This window comes from Polyodon spathula, chromosome 22 (assembly GCF_017654505.1).
Source record: "Polyodon spathula isolate WHYD16114869_AA chromosome 22, ASM1765450v1, whole genome shotgun sequence".
NCBI classification, from domain to species: Eukaryota; Metazoa; Chordata; class Actinopteri; order Acipenseriformes; family Polyodontidae; genus Polyodon; species Polyodon spathula.
Window position 1 is genome coordinate 28,609,141 of NC_054555.1, and position 18,612 is coordinate 28,627,752.

Here is an 18,612-nt window from a genome sequence, read left to right on the forward strand (position 1 = left end):
CATTCTCTCTTCACAAAGAGCTGCATTTTAACGAGATTGTGTGTTTTCTTGTCCTCCTTGTACCATGCCTGCCTGTGTTGGTGCGGGATGCTGCTTGGGCGTCGTTTTGCATCCTTAACCTGGTTTCATCACCGCCCCACCACTGCGATGCTGCAAAATGCGATTGAAAATGGATCCTTGGGGGTATAAAATAAATAAAATAATAATACGCCATTCTGCACCCAGCAGTCGATGGAGAGGTATGTACTGCGCTTTATGATTTCATGCTGAATTCTGACCTGCATCAGATTGTATCTCTGTCTTGCAATTACATCGTTCACGGTTTTAAAACGTTACGGGTTACAGAATACTGTACACGCCTCGCCCATTGACTGTAGCTCATTTTAAAATATATATATCAACGGTTATTGCAGGTAACGGTCTGCAATAGATATTTCTTATTAGGTTCCTTAATGTTATAATCAATAGTAATTGTCATTTCGGAATAGCAGTTCAAATACTAAGAGATTCGCGACCAGCCCCGGTGGTAGCCGGGCCGGGCACGGTGTCTGCCTCGACGTGGAAGCGGGTCAGACTCCGAGCATCACCCACGCCGCACAAAGCGCTCTCTTCATTTGCAAATCAGATTCCCGTTTGGAGAGGTGTTCAAGGGACTTGGTGTCAGCAGCAGGCCGGTAATGTTGGGGTGGTTGTTGTTAACTCCCGATGGCAGTGTGGTGTCTGGGAGAGCGGAGCCAGGTAAACGCTGCTGAGTTGTGTGAGAGTCATGCTGACTGAATAAAGAACAAGGGTGCAGTTCAGTCTGACAGCTGGGTGGATGGAGAGTCACGTGTTCCAGTGTGGACTGTTGATTCAGGGCATCCATTCCCAATGGAGTGATGGAGCATTGCCTTTCTTTACTGTTCCAAATAGACACATGACTAATAATAATAATAATGCATGTATGTAATGCTTATTTTACTGCATGTACTGCATGGGCCGTAATATTTAGATGCAGACCCTGACGTTGATGACCTGTCCTTGAATCAGATAGCCTGTGTACGATGGAAATGACATCACATAATGTATTCTTCATATTTATCTATCTGGATCTAACCCTTCCATTTCAATTTGAATCAAAGCAGAGATACAAGCTGATCTTCACCCCACTCCAGATGAGAGGCCAGACATGCCCCCTCATGAGCGCTGGAGTGGTGAATATCAGCTGCTATCGCACAGCACCCTGTATGATACACACACAAACTGTATACATACAGTGCATAGGCTGTGCCCTCCAGCATGCACACACTGTGTCTCTGTCCTGCTTTCATGTTCTAATGCTTTGCTAAGCTTGATCATGCCACTCTCAACACTGCTGTCTGAAGGATTGCAAACCGTTTGCTTGGTAAAGTGTTGCACAGCAATCGACTATGAAAGTCTATCCCCAGTGACAGCAGCTACAGGGCAGCACATGGTTAATGCTCCAGAGATGGGCTTTATTTTCATTTTCCATTTTATGGGTAGCTGACATTTACCATGTGTAGCAGGCATTTCAAATGCCATGCTGTCTGAGCAGAAATATAGCTTCCTTCTGGGTTCCACTGAAGTAAGCTTAGGTTTGTGAGTGGAGCATTGCACGCCATGCAAATGCATCTCTTTTTCAAACAGTCACCTACTGTAACGTGCCTGATCAGGTATCAGAATTAGCCTGGGTGCTGAGGCTGACTGTGACTCGTTTTTACAGCTATGCTCTGTCCTGGTGTGATGGCCTTCAGCACTCTCTTCCTTGTCTGGCCTGGACTCTCAACATATTCTTCCATTGCTCTGAGGTTAGGGTTCTGTGGCACAGCAGCTTTAAAACGTTAAGAGCATAGGAGAGAACAAGCCTGCTGTGGAAGGAGAATCACCAAGTCTGAAATGCTTGTGCGAGTTAGAAACTATACAGTAGTTGTTTTTATGCCCGTGTGAATACTGCTCTCGACGATTTACAAAAACGCATTGCAGAAAGTGTGATTATACTGCAGCTTTGTATTTTCAGCTTATTAAATTTAAAATCATGCCTTCTGCACTGTCCAGTGATTCAGCCCCTCTGCATCCTCTCCACAGTCACATTGTCACTCCTACCCCCTCTCAGCTCCTTGTGCACATGCTGTCCTGCTGGGGTTCCTTCCTCCTCCTGCACATTCCCACTCAGCCCTGAACTCCTCGCTTTGTGTGGGGAATCACAGAGGCGGGGGTAACAGCTGTAATTACCAAACAAAACTGAAAACACCCCCAGGTTTGCTTAATGGATTGGCTGAGCCTCAGGACTGCATCTGGCATCCTCTCGTGGGTCTGTGCAAAAAGTTGGGGGGGTGCCCTGAGAAGCGGACAGCTCTTTGTCCAGGAATTTCAGCTGCGGAGAGAGTCCTGAGAAGGGGACGGCTCTTTGTCCAGGAATTTCAGCTGCGGAGGGAGTCCTGAGAAGCGGACAGCTCTTTGTCCAGGAATTTCAGCTGCGGAGGGAGTCCTGTGGTCAGCAGCCTTGTTTCACTGCGGCTCTTTCAGACATTCCTCGGACAGTGCTAGTGCTGTTTACAGGGCAGACAAATATTAACAGTGTTTACAACAGTTTTTTCTTTTAACTACCTGTCACAAAGACGGCCGGAGTGGGGGACGTCAAACCAGAAACAGGAACCAGGAAATAAACGACAGAGAGGTGAAGTCGGGTGGAGCTGAGCACTTGCTTGCGCTCAGCATTTAATGAATTAACAGAACAGAAAATAAAAAGGTTGTAACAAACAAAAACACAGGACACGGCACATTCACCAAAACAAACAGACAAACAAAACAGACTACACAGACAAACACGGTGAGCTTCTATTTTACTTTATGTTATTATTTTATTATTATTACCTCCGTCTCCAATCCCGTTCTCCACTCACCAAACACACAACCCCGAGTGAGTGAAAACATGCTGCTTTTATGCAGCTATACCGAGACTCGATTGCTAATCAATCATTCACTGGAGTCTCGGTACAACTGCACGTGAATTAATAAAGTGCAATTCCCCGTGCTCACATATTATTACTTTTTACCTGCACGTGAAGTGCTGTGCAATCCTCGTGCCTAAATACAAATATACACTTTAAACACTCGTGTTACACAGACCCGTGACTAACACCAACATTAACACACAATACACACAGGGGCGGGCACTTTGCCACACTGCCACATATATTGATGTTTTTGTTTTTCATACTTAGGCTTCTAGACAGGGGGATTAAGTTCAATTCCAGTCTCCCTGGCAACAAGAAACCCATGGCAACAAGATAATCCCTTAAAACAAATGGCACTGCATGTTTTTAGTGTAGGTAACTAATCAAAACTATGTATGCATTTATTAATCAAACCATGCAAATATACAACCCACATTCCAAAAAATCCTAAACTAGTCGACCACAAAAGTGGATAAACAAGAAACAAAAAACTGTGTGTGGGGGGGGGGGGGGGGGGGGGGGGGTGGGGGTAGCACTGCAAGAGTGTCTCAGTGTCTCAGTGCAGCTGCAGTCTACTTCAGAACTCAATGACTCGATTCTGCTGGTCTAGGGCAAGAGCTAAGTCTCCAAACTGCACCTTCATTTCTGTCCTAGCAGGGTATTTTTTTACAGTGTTTAATTAGCCTCGTCTGTAGCATTTCAGTGGGGAACAAACTGTGTGGCTTGTTTTGCGAAACTAAAATTTGAGAGGGTACAGTAGAGAAAAGGGAACAGAATAGAAATCTACAACCAAAGTGTCTTCCCAGATGATGTAAAAGTCACTCAGCCAGTGCATTCTGTTGAAAAGAACACAGGCTGCATTTGTACTGCAGATTTCAATAGAGTGTACTGAATACTGTATATCTAATGAAGAAGAAAAGTCATTGATAAGCTTTAATAATTAGCTACACCACTGTGGCTTCGGCTTCTTCAGAAAGCATAGTAGAAACAGCCAGGTCGACTGATGCTGCTGTTATAAAAGTCTTCCTAGCTATTTCTACCATGCTAGCTGAATAACGCTGCTGTTATAAAAGTCTTCCTAGCTATTTCTACCATGCTAGCTGAATAATGCTGCTGTTATAAAAGTCTTCCTAGCTATTTCTACCATGCTAGCTGAATAACGCTGCTGTTATAAAAGTCTTCCTAGCTATTTCTACCATGCTAGCTGAATAACGCTGCTGTTATAAAAGTCTTCCTAGCTATTTCTACCATGCTAGCTGAATAACGCTGCTGTTATAAAAGTCTTCCTAGCTATTTCTACCATGCTAGCTGAATAACGCTGCTGTTATAAAAGTCTTCCTAGCTATTTCTACCATGCTAGCTGAATAACGCTGCTGTTATAAAAGTCTTCCTAGCTATTTCTACCATGCTAGCTGAATAACGCTGCTGTTATAAAAGTCTTCCTAGCTATTTCTACCATGCTAGCTGAATAATGCTGCTGTTATAAAAGTCTTCCTAGCTATTTCTACCATGCTAGCTGAATAACGCTGCTGTTATAAAAGTCTTCCTAGCTATTTCTACCATGCTAGCTGAATAATGCTGCTGTTATAAAAGTCTTCCTAGCTATTTCTACCATGCTAGCTGAATAATGCTGCTGTTATAAAAGTCTTCCTAGCTATTTCTACCATGCTAGCTGAATAATGCTGCTGTTATAAAAGTCTTCCTAGCTATTTCTACCATGCTAGCTGAATAATGCTGCTGTTATAAAAGTCTTCCTAGCTATTTCTACCATGCTAGCTGAATAATGCTGCTGTTATAAAAGTCTTCCTAGCTATTTCTACCATGCTAGATGAATAATGCTGCTGTTATAAAAGTCTTCCTAGCTATTTCTACCATGCTAGCTGAAGAAGACAGAATAGCGTGGCTTATTCTATAGATTTCTGTGATTTAGATTTCCAGAGACTCGTTTTAACGAGTAATTAATTAGTCATTCTTTGATTTACTGGCCCAGTGGCTTACACAGCAATGCCATGCATCTTGTGGCTGTGTTGTTGACTCGTGCCCAGCAGTGCAAGCTGGGTAAATTGAACATGTCACTCTAACAGGGTCATGTAAGTGAACTGTGCTGTGTGTGTCAGGACCTGTGCTCTATGAGTCGTGTCTGGAGCATGGACAGAGGAATAATCTTTGATATGATATCCATAACTAATGAACACTCGGTAGCTCTGAATTTAGAATTACTGAAAGAAACTGAAATTTACTGGTGAGTCTTTTGACTGGAAGTCTTTTCCATTGTCTTCCTATGTTCTGGTACAGTGGTGTTGTTTTGTTAATTCCAGATGGGCTGTTCGTTATTAGTCGTGCTATGGCTGCTGATTTGCTAGTCTCACCAGTATTCTGCGCTGTACATTTTAATTGAAAAAGTCAAAACATTTGTCATAGAATTTGAGTTTCTTCTAGTCTTTCTAAACCTTGACACAGACACGCTGTGGTCCTTGTGCATCACAGCATGCCCTGCTCAAAAGTCCTCGAACAGTCGTTCATGCAGAGGTCCATTCGTTGTACCAGCTTGTGTTTGCTGAACATTGTGATGCTGGAACTCCCAAGGGCAGAGGCGTGACCTTTAGGAGCTGGGATCTTGTTGTTCTGATGATTATCAGGATGTTCCTGTGACTCCGTTAGTGTGCATGAAACCAGCACCCTGGAAAAAAAGACACTTGGCACAAACGCAGCTGCAGAACCATGTGCTGCTGCAGGATAATTCCACTGCTCTGCAAAATGGAAATGACCTTATTCTCAGTATCGCCCTGAACATAGAGACACTGACAACAGCACTGCATCAAGGGCACTGAGGTGCAGCTAAGTGAATGAACCACCCTGCCCTGCAGCTGGCTCGTCAGTGTTCTCGTCTCTGGATTGGGTAGCTGAGCCCCGGTTTTGCCCCTGTGCATTATGGAGCCATGGCACTAGATGTGGGCTTTGAGTGAGCGCTCTGCAGAGATCAAATCAGAACAATCAAAACGCATCTGTGGAAATGATTATGGAGGCTCTGTGTGTAAGAAACACGGTAGCTGTTCTTGCCGTTCAGCTGGAGAGACGTTTTGACCTTTCCAGAGAGGGGTGAGGTTTGCAGTCTGTGCAGGGGAGCTGCAGAGGTTTCTCCTTTGTGTGGTTGCAGATTGGATCGCACTGCATACAGATCAGGCAGTAGGCAGGCAGGCTGGCCAAGTTTGATTATGGAATGGGATGTGATGGAGTTTTCCAGCCAAATGAAAAAATGCATTAGTCAGCCCTTGACTGGAAGAATGTCCTTGATACAGGGTGAGGAATCGGTGCCGTAGACTGCAGTCAAATAGGGGCTCAGCTGAGATCACCAAGCTGTTTCACTGGCGAACCAAACTGGATCGAAACCGGGCTTCTAGAGGAGGGTATGCAGTGTGTGTGTGTACTGTATGCAAGACTGCCAGCAGTACCCATGGGCGCTGTGCTTACTGTGTTAATGCCATTTGACCTACTTGCATCATCCCTGAGCTGTGCAGCAAGCTGGGAAGACATCAAGTTATTTATACGTGTGGGTTGAACTGGCATTCCAGTGTTCCGCTTCTTATTGCCAGCTCTGAGTGCTCATGTGCCAGGCTTTGCCACAGTGCCAGCAGTACAGGCTGGGTCTCTGCGTTCCCACTCCAGCTAGCCTGACAGACGATTGCTGATGCTTCTCAGTTTGCAGTGCAATCCGATGCTCGTACATTTCTATCATATAGGCACACGCACAAATAAACAGCAAGCAATTTAAAGGGCAGGGTTTCGTTCATACTAATGATACGCTGCTCATGCAAATACATTGTGAGCAAGTGAGCGTGTATTCACATGGCAGCGGTTCATCCAATCAGAGGTCAGTATTGGACAGGTGCTCATTTGGGAGCAGCTGTGGAGTGTGTTTACAAGTGACTGGAGGGGCGGGGGGCGGGACCGGTTGCCAAGGAAACGGAATCCCATCTGCAGCCTATTGTGTCTCCAAGTGTGCCATCTGCTCCATTCATTGGCTGTTCCAGCAGCCCAGCTGAATGCATGGAGCTCAGACTGAGTCTTTAACACAAGGCCCCAGGGAGGAGGAGAGAGGACGAAGAATCACACTCAAGCCTCAAGAATCAAGCCTCTCTACTGCTCTGTAGGGAAGGGGTGGCTGAGGGGGTCCATTCTGGATTCCCCTCTTGTGTGGCACGGGCCCGTTCTGTGGTGTGGGCTGTTTGGAGACCTGGTACAAGACCCGTCCACAGCTGCAAGATGGTCCAGCGCCGAACGCAAGAGCGTTTCTGAAGGAGAGGAGGCCATTCAGCCCATCACAGCTCGTGCAGTTCCGAGCACCTGATTGATCTCAGAACTTTGTCAAGTTGGGTCTTAAAGCATCCAAGTGGTTCTGTCTCAGCAACATGACCAGACAGCCCATTCCATCCCCTCACCTATTTGTCCTCTTCCTATCTTAAACCATATTCAATACAGCTCTCTATCCACTGCACTGTACATGCAATACCCTTAGCTGATTAGATTTGGGACATTTTGAAGGATCCTAAATAAACACGGGTTCTGATTTTTTTTTTTTTTTTTTTTACTATTTAATAAAAAAAAAGGGGTTACATTTTTCAATTAAAAAAAAGAAATGTGTTTAAGTTGAACTCTGAGCTCCATGAGTAAGCCCGCTCACTGTCCCCTGTTCTGTGTATGACAGTGACAGTATCACACAGGAAACCCAAGAATCTGCTGAAAATATATTCTGGTGCTAACACTGCATTAATAGCATTGCATTTATAGACTGCCGTGTGATTTTCGACTCCAGTTTTAAACAGACAGTTCGCGTGTATGATTATAGTTGCCTTAACTGCTGCTATGTGTGTTGTTTTTAAAACCTTATTCCAAAAACCACAGACTGCTGGATTGCCAGTGATGTGTTTCAGCAGGGCTGTTGTTTTGTGATTTGTCACCCCCTGGTGGACTGAAACAGTATTGCCATGCAGTGACCCAGCAGGGTTGCTCTAAAGGTCCTATAACCCTAGTACAGTCCCAGTGTTCAGACCTTCCAAATGTTATTTAAAAGGCTCTCACTTATTAGATGGATTTTCAGGGGCTGTTCTTATATACAGTTGATAATATTCACCAAATAATCAAGTTATGTGTAGAATCTGTCTGAAATGTAAGTGTATTTATTGTATGTATTGCTATTTTGGCATTGCTTGGGCCCATCACTGCTTCTCAGTTCTTCCTTGTTTATTTGTATATACTGCATTCTGAATAGAAAAACTCATCTTCCCTGCTGGCTTCCGGATCTAAAAAGCCAGTGTATTGCCCCACTGCGTCAGCTACTCACAGTTCGTTACTTATCTCTCTAAACAGTGGAACTAGCGTTCTGCTAAATAAATGACAGCGACGGCTTGCTGCCAGACAGCTGCTCAGCAGACTGGCATCGGGAAGGGCGTCATTCTTGTGTCCGCGGCCATTGATTATTGAACAAAGACTGTGTCCAAAAGCACAGTCACACTGAGCAGTGGCTGAATCTGAACACAAGAGTGTTTCTGAACCAGAGGAGGCCATTCAGCCCCTCACAGCTCATCCGGTTCCGAGCACCTGATTGATCTCAGAACTTCTGCCAAGTTGGGTCTTAAAGCATCCAAGTGGTTCTGTCTCAGCAACGTGATTGGACAGCCCATTCCATCCCCTCACCTATCTGTTCTGTTCCTGTCTTAAACCATATTCAATACAGCTCTGTATCCACTGCACTGTACCTGCAATACCCTTAGCTGATTAGATCTGAGCAGGGCAGCAGCGCTCCCATTTCTCTTTCACCTTTTCATTGGCACATCTTTCAAGAGCACATCCAGTAGACTTGTGTCTCAAACCACTTTTCTTTCAGCTGTTTGCAATGTTTCGTGCATTTAAAGGGTTAAGCGGCTCCGGCTCGATCCTCCAGTCGATTCACAGAGTTTCCTGTAACAGTCCTCTACTTAGACAAGCTGTTACTGTCCGCCTTTCCATTAAACCCATTAGCTCACCCCTTCATCCCCTACTGTGTGGGACAGCTGGGGGGGGCAGGATTACACATTTCCCTTCTCTGTTGAAAACAGCCAAATCCACTTCTGGCTGTCACAGGCAGATAAACAGAACTGAGTCCCACCGGCGCTGGTCTGAGGAGATGTGCTCTATCTGATTTTAATGTTCCACTAGTGATCACAGCCTGATCTCAGTACATTGTAATCTACTGCATTCTTACTGCACACTATAAAACACTACATCATGCAGAGCTGTTAACCCTGAGAGCCTCTCTCCCCTGGAGTGTTACTCAGTGCATTCCACACATCTGCTGTAATATTTACTAAACTCAGTGCTGTTCCACCAAAGTCCAAAGACCTTATTTTTCATGTTAAATAACAACGAGGGCCCCTTAATAAAAATAAAACTTTATCCTGGAACTGATTAAATACAGCCGGCCTGTCCCGGCATGTGTAACGAGAAGCTGAACTAGTGTGTAAAGCAGCACTCGCAATCTCATGACAGACTGGAGTGTGCCCTGACTCCTCCCACGCCTGCTAGAGGAAATTCCAAGTCATTTCACAGGGTTCCTGCTCCAGCTTCCCTGGGAGGGAGAGAGAGAGAGAGAAAATCCTGCAGGGGGGGATTATTTCCGTCTCCCTTTCCTTGCTCTCTCAAACCCCGGCTCTCTCATCAGCGATGGATGCAGTTATTCTCCAGGAAAGGCTGGCAGAGCGACTGGTGTCACCCAGGACTCGCAGTGCCAAGCTGAAGGTACAGCCCGGGGGCATCGCTGGGGGGTGGTGGGGTAACAGGCGAGTTCCATTAGACTCTCTTTTCAATGAAAGCTGGTTGATGTGGTTTGTTTTGAAGTCAGGGCTAACGTTTACTGCCTTTCCGGTCTCTATGGAGAATAAACAGCCTTCGTGCTGCAAGGCTTCAGTTAGGAAGGCATGAGCATTGCTGGGTGGTAATGCTGGAGCCTGTTTGAAGTGGATGTGTGGCTCAGGGCAGTTGGGGCCTGGCTGAGACATGCTGACCGGAGATCATTACCTACACAAAGGGCTTCTCCATGGGTCAATTCAGCAGTGATTATAGGGTCGTTACTGTCGTGATTTGTTTGTCACGGTGTGTGCAAGTGTGCCGTTTTAAGACTCTTATCTGTGTATCTGTTTTGTAACGCATATCTGTTTTTTCAAAGTTTTGCCAGGGCAACTTCTCGCACTCCATAGAGTTCACACAAAGTGTTTTCAAATTTCAAAAGTTTTTACTACAAAATCGCAACCAAAGGGGTTAGAAATGTTTGTTGAAAACGCCAGTGTCTTTCTCTGTGAGCTGTGGTGGGTTTCACACAGAGACAGACCAGGCTTTGGTGCTGTGAGAGAACTCCGTCTTTCCCAGGAAGTTTCATTGTGTCGCTTTGTGGGCAGATTCAGAGTTTCAAATCTATCTTTTATGTATGTATTTATTTATTTGTTTTGTTTGTATAGAATGTATTTTAGGCTGTTCTGAATTAGTACTTCTTTGCCAATGTGTGTCCTGGATGGAAATTGCATGTCATTTTCCCATTGCCACAAGTCTACCGCTTGGATGTGCAATTAAAGCTGAAGGAAATACAGTAGCATCAGTTCTGTGTGCTGTGTTCTAGATATTAAATATAGAACCGCTCGGAGAGTCTTCTGACAGTCACTCTGGGATCTGATCAGGGCGCTCTCTTTGATAGATAGCCTGCCTGCTGTCATCTAAATGAGCTGGATTACCTCATCCTCAATGACATCATCGCTAAAGAGGTGAAGGCAAACCAGTGCAGAGTGGGTGGGAGGTGTTGGGATTATTTAGCTGCAAACCTGATGCTCAAAAAGTGGAGCTGCATTGCTGGAACAGTGTATTTCGCTGGACTTAAACTGTGCAACCAGCCCCTTGTCTTTATTTGAATGCTGTGTAGATACTGCAAGATTGCTTCCTCAGTAATAATGTTCAAATGTGGGATTGCTACCACAGCAGAGTCACCGGTCAGCAGTGAACGGCAGACGGGGTGCTCAGGCAGGATTGAGCTTTGTGTGGGGCCTGCCTATAATTCACAATGAAGCAGCTGGCATTATTTAAGTGGGGGTTTGAAGCTCTTTGAATTGATCTCTGGTTCTCAGTATAAACATGTATTGACTCAGCCACTGTGACTGAAGCCTGAGGGTCGGGTGGTGAGGTCAGGATCCCTCGGGTGAAGAGGAAGCCCCGCCCCCTTCGATGAACACAATTACAATTGCTGTATCGAAACTCTGTGAATTAGCTTTGACTCGAGCGGCTCATTCCAGGGCTGGAGTCCAGCAAGTTTTCAGTTCCTGTATCCGTCCAGCTGCACGCTGTTAATAAGACAGGATTTACATGCCAGTAGCACGGACTCTTGTGAATTGATTCCCTTTTCTCCCGGAGTGCTGTGCAGGGGACTGTGCCGCTAATAGGAGGGGGGTTCCTGGGATTGAGAGCCATTGGAAACACAGCTAATGAATTGTTGTTGGCATGGCAGCTCCCTGGCACAGTCTGACAAGCAGCGAGGAGGCAATGTTACAGGGCTATTCAGCAGAGCTCCCTGTACACACTGGCAGCTGTGTTCAGCACTATTCACTCGCTCCCAACCCCATCTCCTCTTCCGATATGAGGGTCCTATACAAAGATGAAATATTTGCATAATCTTTTGATAGCGCGAATATTTGCATAATCTTTTGAGAAGCTGCAGAATATCGCAGGGTGAATCAGTTTATTTCTAACAGTGGTCAGTGGTCTGCTTATTTCAGAGATGGAACTAAGACTCCCATTGCATAGCAGTTTCACCCATTCCAGGTTTTACTACTGGCTGGATATAGGTAACAAGCTCAAGTGTGTCTTACTAAACTCCTAGTAAAACCTGGAATGGCTCAAACTGCTATGCAATGGAGCCCTGAAATATGTGGACCACTGTTTTAGGAGGTTATTTTTCGGATGGGTAAGAGTGAAACTCCAGGGTGACAGTGGATTTAAGTACACATATCTCTATGTATTTATATATGTATCTACACGCACACATTGAGCCAGCGTTCCTCAGTTTAATGTGATTCTCTTTTCCTCTCTTGAACAGGAGAAGCAGTATGTGGGGTTCGCCACCCTTCCCAATCAGGTCCACCGGAAATCCGTCAAGAAAGGCTTCGACTTCACCCTCATGGTGGCAGGTACTGAGGGAGTCTCCCTGCTTTCTGTTTCTCCAGGCTGTGCTCCACACAAGCACAGGCAGCACAAGCAAAACCTCCAAAGTGATCGCATTAACCAGCGAAGCACCAGATTCATTTTTCCAAGCAAAAATCAGAACATTAAGTTAGACTTCCCTTTTGCGCTTGACAAACTCTTGAGTGAGTTATCACTGAGAATGAGCCCTGCCTCTCCTTTCACCTGCAGGAGAGTCCGGCCTGGGCAAGTCGACGCTGGTGAACAGCCTGTTCCTGACAGACCTCTACAAGGAAAGGAAGATGCTGAATGCAGAGGGTAGGGAGCGCAGCACACTCACACCGAGCGTGTCGTAAAAAGTCATCTAATACGAGGTTGATAATCATTGCAATAAGAGACACACGCGTGTGTCAGTCACATATCATGCATGACCATGCAACCTGTTAGGGTTGCTTAACCTGATGCCTGTCTAGATGAACTCTTAGTCAGCCCAGTTGAGGGGCTCTGTTTGAGTCTTATGAAGTTTATTCCTTTAATACAGAGCAGCTTGAAGCATTAGAAAGGGAAAATGGGTATGCAGGTAGATGTTTTGAAAGTATTTTCACTCTTTCAGCATTTTGCAAACGCTCAGCCCCACTCCAAGCACTGAACCTGATTCAGTGTCTTCCACGAAGTAGAGACTATACAGCGGCACAGCCAGACGCGAGACCGGCTCCCTCCTCGGCTGTGCTGAGCGGAGGCCTTTTTCCTTTCTTCCTGCTCTTTTGAGTTCTATTCTCTGTACCTCTCTATTGTTTCGCGTCTGCACTGTAATGCCAGCGGATCTGCTGCTTTGACCACCTGTCTCTCCTCCACAGAGAGAATCAACCAGACTGTGGAGATCATCAAGCACACGGTGGACATCGAGGAGAAGGGGGTGAAGCTGAAGCTGACCATCGTGGACACACCAGGGTTCGGAGACGCCGTCAACAATACGGAATGGTGAGGAGAGGGAACCCCCCTGAAACGCCACGGCTGAGTGGGGTGTAGGGAGAGCCGTGCCAGTCTGGTTCCAATCCCAGCTTGGGGGTCCACAGGGGGAGCTGCACTGGCCTGGTGTTAAAACAGCTGCAGTTTGCTTCAGTGATCCCTATTGGTTAGGCTCCTGATCCCCTGCAGGCTGGGTTTGCTAGCTTGGTAGCATTGAGTGATGGGAATTATCCGGATTACAAGATAGTATAGCCAAGTTGTATACTCCCTGGGAGTTAGTGCTGTTTGCGGTTATACTGCTTAAAGAACCACCTGAAAGAAGCATTCTAGGAGCACCTACTTTGACTCCAGCTGTGCTCAGATGAGAGCGTTCATGCTTTATTGGAGCTCTCGTCTAGTTTATTACCTGTTTAATAACAGCTAGCTTACTAACAGAATGACGGCTGCGTGATGTTGTTTCTGCCGATGTTCAGTGGCTGGTCCCTTGGTTCTCATGTGTTCTGTACTGGTGCCCTGTGTGTGTGTGTGTTTCTGTTTTTGGCAGCTGGAAACCCATCACAGATTACATTGACCAGCAGTTTGAGCAGTACTTCCGGGACGAGAGCGGGCTGAACCGCAAGAACATCCAGGACAACCGTGTGCACTGCTGCCTGTACTTCATCCCTCCCTTCGGACACGGGTGAGCAGCCCTGCCCCTCCTGCACCCCTGAGACACGGTTACTGCAGTGTAACCCTAACCCTAACCCAGAACACTACAAAGTGGAGCAGAGCATGCTGCAGCACAGATAATACGACAAAAATCCCATCCGTAAAGAAACGATCATGGGACGTTTTATAAGGGGAATCTTGATGTGTAGCAAAACTGTACTGTATGTGTGACACTAGTGGTTTGCCTTCAGCAGGAGTGGCAATCAGACATTGCACTGCAGCGTCTTTTTTACATTCAACTAGAAGCTTGATCCTGCCTCCCACACCTAAGCTAACACAGCCCTGTCACAAGCCTGACTTTCACCCCTTAGGGGTAGGCAAGCATGGGGGGAAAGTGCAAAGATACCACGTGAATTGTTTAAGAGCCGCTCTCTCGGGTGCAGGTTGCGGCCGGTGGACGTGGAGTTCATGAAGGCTCTTCACGAGAAGGTGAATGTGGTGCCACTCATCTCCAAGGCAGACTGCCTCACTCCCGGAGAGATGAAGAAACTCAAAGACAGGGTGAGGAAACACGGAGAAGCTCGTAGCAGCATGCGATCTCCAGTCTCTGAGTCTGGGCTATGATTTTTATTCTGTGTGACAGTATCTCCTGTCTCTGAGTCTAGGCTGTGATTTTTAGTCTGTGTGACTGTATCTCCTGTCTCTGAGTCTAGGCTGTGATTTTTAGTCTGTGTGACTGTATCTCCTGTCTCTGAGTCTGGGCTGTGATTTTTAGTCTGTGTGACTGTATCTCCTGTCTCTGAGTCTGGGCTGTGATTTTTAGTCTGTGTGACTGTATCTCCTGTCTCTGAGTCTGGGCTGTGATTTTTAGTCTGTGAGACTGTATCTCCTGTCTCTGAGTCTGGGCTGTGATTTTTAGTCTGTGTGACTGCATCTCCCGTCTCTGAGTCTGGGCTGTGATTTTTAGTCTGTGTGACTGTATCTCCTGTCTCTGAGTCTGGGCTGTGATTTTTAGTCTGTGTGACTGTATCTCCTGTCTGTGAGTCTGGGCTGTGATTTTTAGTCTGTGTGACTGTGTCTCCTGTCTCTGAGTCTGGGCTTTGATTTTTAGTCTGTGAGACTGTATCTCCTGTCTCTGAGTCTGGGCTGTGATTTTTAGTCTGTGTGACTGTGTCTCCTGTCTCTGAGTCTGGGCTGTGATTTTTAGTCTGTGTGACTGTGTCTCCTGTCTCTGAGTCTGGGCTTTGATTTTTAGTCTGTGAGACTGTATCTCCTGTCTCTGAGTCTGGGCTGTGATTTTTAGTCTGTGTGACTGTGTCTCCTGTCTCTGAGTCTGGGCTGTGATTTTTAGTCTGTGTGACTGTATCTCCTGTCTCTGAGTCTCAGCTTGTTTCCGGTTGGCGTAGGTAAAGGAGGAGATTGAAAAATTGGGAATTAAAGTCTATCAGTTTCCAGACTGTGACTCGGATGAAGACGAGGAATTCAAACAGCAGGACAAAGAACTGAAGGTGAGAGATGAGAGGAGTGGGAGGGATGTTGATGGCATCATTACCCTGTGAGGAGTGGGAGGGAGGTCATGTTGATGGCATCATTACCCTGTGAGGAGTGGGAGGGATGTTGATGGCATCATTACCCTGTGAGGAGGTGGGAGGGATGTTGATGGCATCATTACCCTGTGAGGAGTGGGAGGGATGTTGATGGCATCATTACCCTGTGAGGAGTGGGAGGGATGTTGATGGCATCATTACCCTGTGAGGAGTGGGAGGGATGTTGATGGCATCATTACCCTGTGAGGAGTGGGAGGGAGGTCATGTTGATGGCATCATTACCCTGTGAGGAGTGGGAGGGATGTTGATGGCATCATTACCCTGTGAGGAGTGGGAGGGATGTTGATGGCATCATTACCCTGTGCGATACAGTATTTTATGGTTGTATGAATGTAGTTTTTCAATGTGAGGGGCTCCCTTGTGTTTTGTGTGCCTGTCAGGAAAGCACTCCGTTCGCAGTGATCGGGAGCAACACGGTGGTGGATGTGAAAGGTCAAAGGGTACGTGGCCGGCTGTACCCCTGGGGTATCGTAGAAGGTAGGAGCCCCTCAAGTCTTTGCTGTGAGGTGGAAGTAAGAGGCCGGTTTCACAAAGCTGACAGAGCAGATCGAGATTCCGAATGCCCTGCAGCTCAGCCCATGCCATTTGAATGTGTAATGTGTGCTCAGTAAGATAAAACCAAGCCTGTTACCTGCAGACTTGGGATAATTAACATAAGGCAATTGGAGACTGATTTCAATTCATGTGTTTAACCTGGTGGTCCTTTTCAAACCAGGAGAGGGCGCCATTGCAGTTGGAAAGGTTGAACTGTTCTTTTCTTTTCTCAGAAATGTATACACTAAGAAACGACAGGGAGGTGTTAGTTATCATGAAGTCCTTTTTGAATGACTCCAGCGCTGGCGGTATTAATATTCCACGCTGTTTAGATCACTTTCATGCAGCCGGTCAAGCATGTCTTTATTGTACATGTGCAGTTTGTGTTTGTGAGCCTTATAATCAGTGCTCGTCTGCCCTCAGTTGAGAACCAGTCGCACTGTGACTTCGTGAAGCTGAGGAACATGCTGATCCAGACACACATGCACGACCTGAAGGATGTGACCTGCGATGTGCACTATGAGAACTACAGAGCGCAGTGCATCCAGCACATGACCAGGTATGGGGGGGGGGTAGCTGTAGTATTCTGCAGTTGACATGCGAGAAGACTTGCGAGCGCACTTGATGTTGTATCGTAGGGACAATGGAAGTTATGCAGTGTACATGGAAGATCATGTTCACCCTTACACTCTAGACACTTTAAAAGGGCGTTAGTCCAGTATTTTGCAACCGTTTTCTATGTCATTTAACACAATTGGAAATCCTGTTTCAGGTTCACATGAGTTACAGTAAAACAGCTACCGGATCAACGAAAACCGAAGAAAACGAGGCTTTGGGGTCGTCTTCAGACAGGTTAAGGACTGCGCTCTCAGACGGGCTCGTTTAAACCTTTAATGCTTTTTTCTGTTCCCAGTAAACTGACTCAGGACAACAGGATAGAAAGCCCGCTCCCGATCCTCCCGCTGGCCACCCCCGACGTGGAGACAGAGAAGCTGATCAAGATGAAGGACGAGGAGGTGAGGCGCAGCTGTGCCTGGGTGTAATAATGCATCGCTGTGAATGAGTGTGGGTGTGGCAGGGGCTGTGCACCCGACCAGGAGTTACAGGGATACTGAATAGCATCTGCTTTGTCCTAATGGTTCATGCCTTACCTGTTAAACATCCTAACAGGTGTGCTCTGTGTCCCGCGTTGCATGCAGCTCAGCCTCTGTCACTTGCTGCTGGTAAAGATGCTTTGATGTGTATTGCACAATGTAAAGGCAAGTCGTGGCTTTGGAAAGCTGTCCCTTCGTCGCAGACTCCTGTGTTCGGAGTAATGCAGAAGGCTGCGTATTGACGTCTTGCCATCTCTTTTCAGCTGAAACGGATGCAGGAGATGCTGCAGAAAATGCAACAACAGATGCACGACCAGGAGCAGTGAGCAAGCATGCGCTGGAGCCCAGCGAGGGGAACGAAGACGCATTTCCACCTGCAGAATCTGACAATTAAAAAAAAAAAAAAAAGAAGAAACACAGACTTTTTAAAACCCTAGAATTCTAATCGGAGCCGTACGAGACCTCATGCGTAGGATCATAATTTATTGTAAAAAAATAAATATATATTACAAGGGTGTAATTCCTGGCATACAGTACCTGGGAGCATGTTACATGTTTGGTGTTTTTATTCCTTCACTGCCCAGAAAGTGAAGCACACCCCCACCTGCTTTTAAACTGTACTTGGTGTTTGTTCACATGTATGGTATAATAATATTAATAATGCTATTTCATCTGTTTATGCTTGAATGTTTTCTTAGCGCACAGTCAGGGCCTGGGGTCTGTTGAAGTCTTTGTGTTTTTCTCCTCTCCAGGGTGATGCTGGTATGAATGACAGCAGTGAGACTGTGTCTGTAGATAACAGCGCTCCTGCTCAGCTCAGACCACAGAGAACCCGCCCCGCTCTGCATTGAGAGTGGGCTTTTACCCTGGAGCTTGGTTAGCTGGGAAGGGAAGGGGAACAGCGTAGTCCGGTCCCAGCACTCATCTGGGAGAAAGCCATTCAGAGCCTTTACAATCCCCACAAGGTGGCGTTCTGTTCCAGTGATCTTTAATGGCAGCTTGAGGGCTGGAAATAAGACTCCCATTGCATAGCACTTTGATCCATTCCTGTTTTTACTCTGCGTTTAGTAAGACACACCTGAGCTTGTTATCTATACACTGGGGCTAATCAAGCTCATAGTAAAACCTGGAGTGGGAGAAACTGCTATGCAATAGGAGTCCTGCTGTATTTCCATCCCTGAGCTTTAAAACTTTGAAATCTTTAAAGAGCTCCTTTGACTGTGTTGTTAAGAAATCAGTCAATGGAGCACCTCCTAGTGGTAGAGATTAGCAGGTTACTGTCGTGCTGAAGGACAGCTGCACTGGGACCCCAGAGCTGCTCAGAAGATCATTGGAATAGACCCGGTTTGAATAGATCTGCTTTCTCAGCAACCCAGGAACACAGTGGGTCCGTGGCCATGTGACTAGAGCCCCCCCCCCCCCCCCCCCCCGCGGCGTGTGGAGCAGCGTGTGTCTCCTTTAATGATTACATGGCTTCTTTTTATTGTCAATGGAAACATAGAGTCTGTGAACAATGCAGGCAACGTCACACCATGCACAGAAAATAAACACTACGTTCTAATTTGAAGCGAGTGTTGGTAATTATTCGCCTGGGGATTAAGAGACAGC

The 18,612-nt window shown here is 46.4% G+C and overlaps 1 protein-coding gene across 2 annotated transcripts; it reads left to right on the forward strand.

The window, feature by feature from the left end:
* The first annotated feature begins 164 nt into the window (after positions 1-164).
* LOC121297466 (septin-5) lies at positions 165-17,419 on the forward strand. Of its 2 annotated transcripts, none has more exons than XM_041223809.1 (11): positions 165-239; positions 12,070-12,160; positions 12,384-12,470; positions 13,010-13,133; positions 13,666-13,800; positions 14,213-14,330; positions 15,176-15,277; positions 15,757-15,853; positions 16,334-16,469; positions 16,824-16,926; positions 17,268-17,419. In XM_041223809.1, exons 2-11 carry the CDS (start codon positions 12,151-12,153, stop codon positions 17,328-17,330), a joined length of 975 nt encoding a protein of 324 aa, XP_041079743.1. In that variant the 5' UTR covers positions 165-239; positions 12,070-12,150; the 3' UTR covers positions 17,331-17,419. The 2 variants fall into 2 exon arrangements, with proteins under 2 accessions (XP_041079743.1, XP_041079742.1); XM_041223808.1 differs by lacking the exon at positions 165-239 and adding an exon at positions 9,548-9,731.
* Positions 17,420-18,612: the final 1,193 nt, after the last annotated feature.

What these genes read in the sequence shown, in the direction of transcription:
- LOC121297466 (XM_041223808.1), top strand. Translation starts at nt 9,657, where the DNA reads ATGGATGCAGTTATTCTCCAGGAAAGGCTGGCAGAGCGACTGGTGTCA. An exon ending in CTCGCAGTGCCAAGCTGAAG is followed by an intron (nt 9,732 to 12,069) that starts GTACAGCCCGGG and finishes TCTCTTGAACAG; the next exon opens with GAGAAGCAGTATGTGGGGTT. An exon ending in CCCCTGGGGTATCGTAGAAG is followed by an intron (nt 15,854 to 16,333) that starts GTAGGAGCCCCT and finishes GTCTGCCCTCAG; the next exon opens with TTGAGAACCAGTCGCACTGT.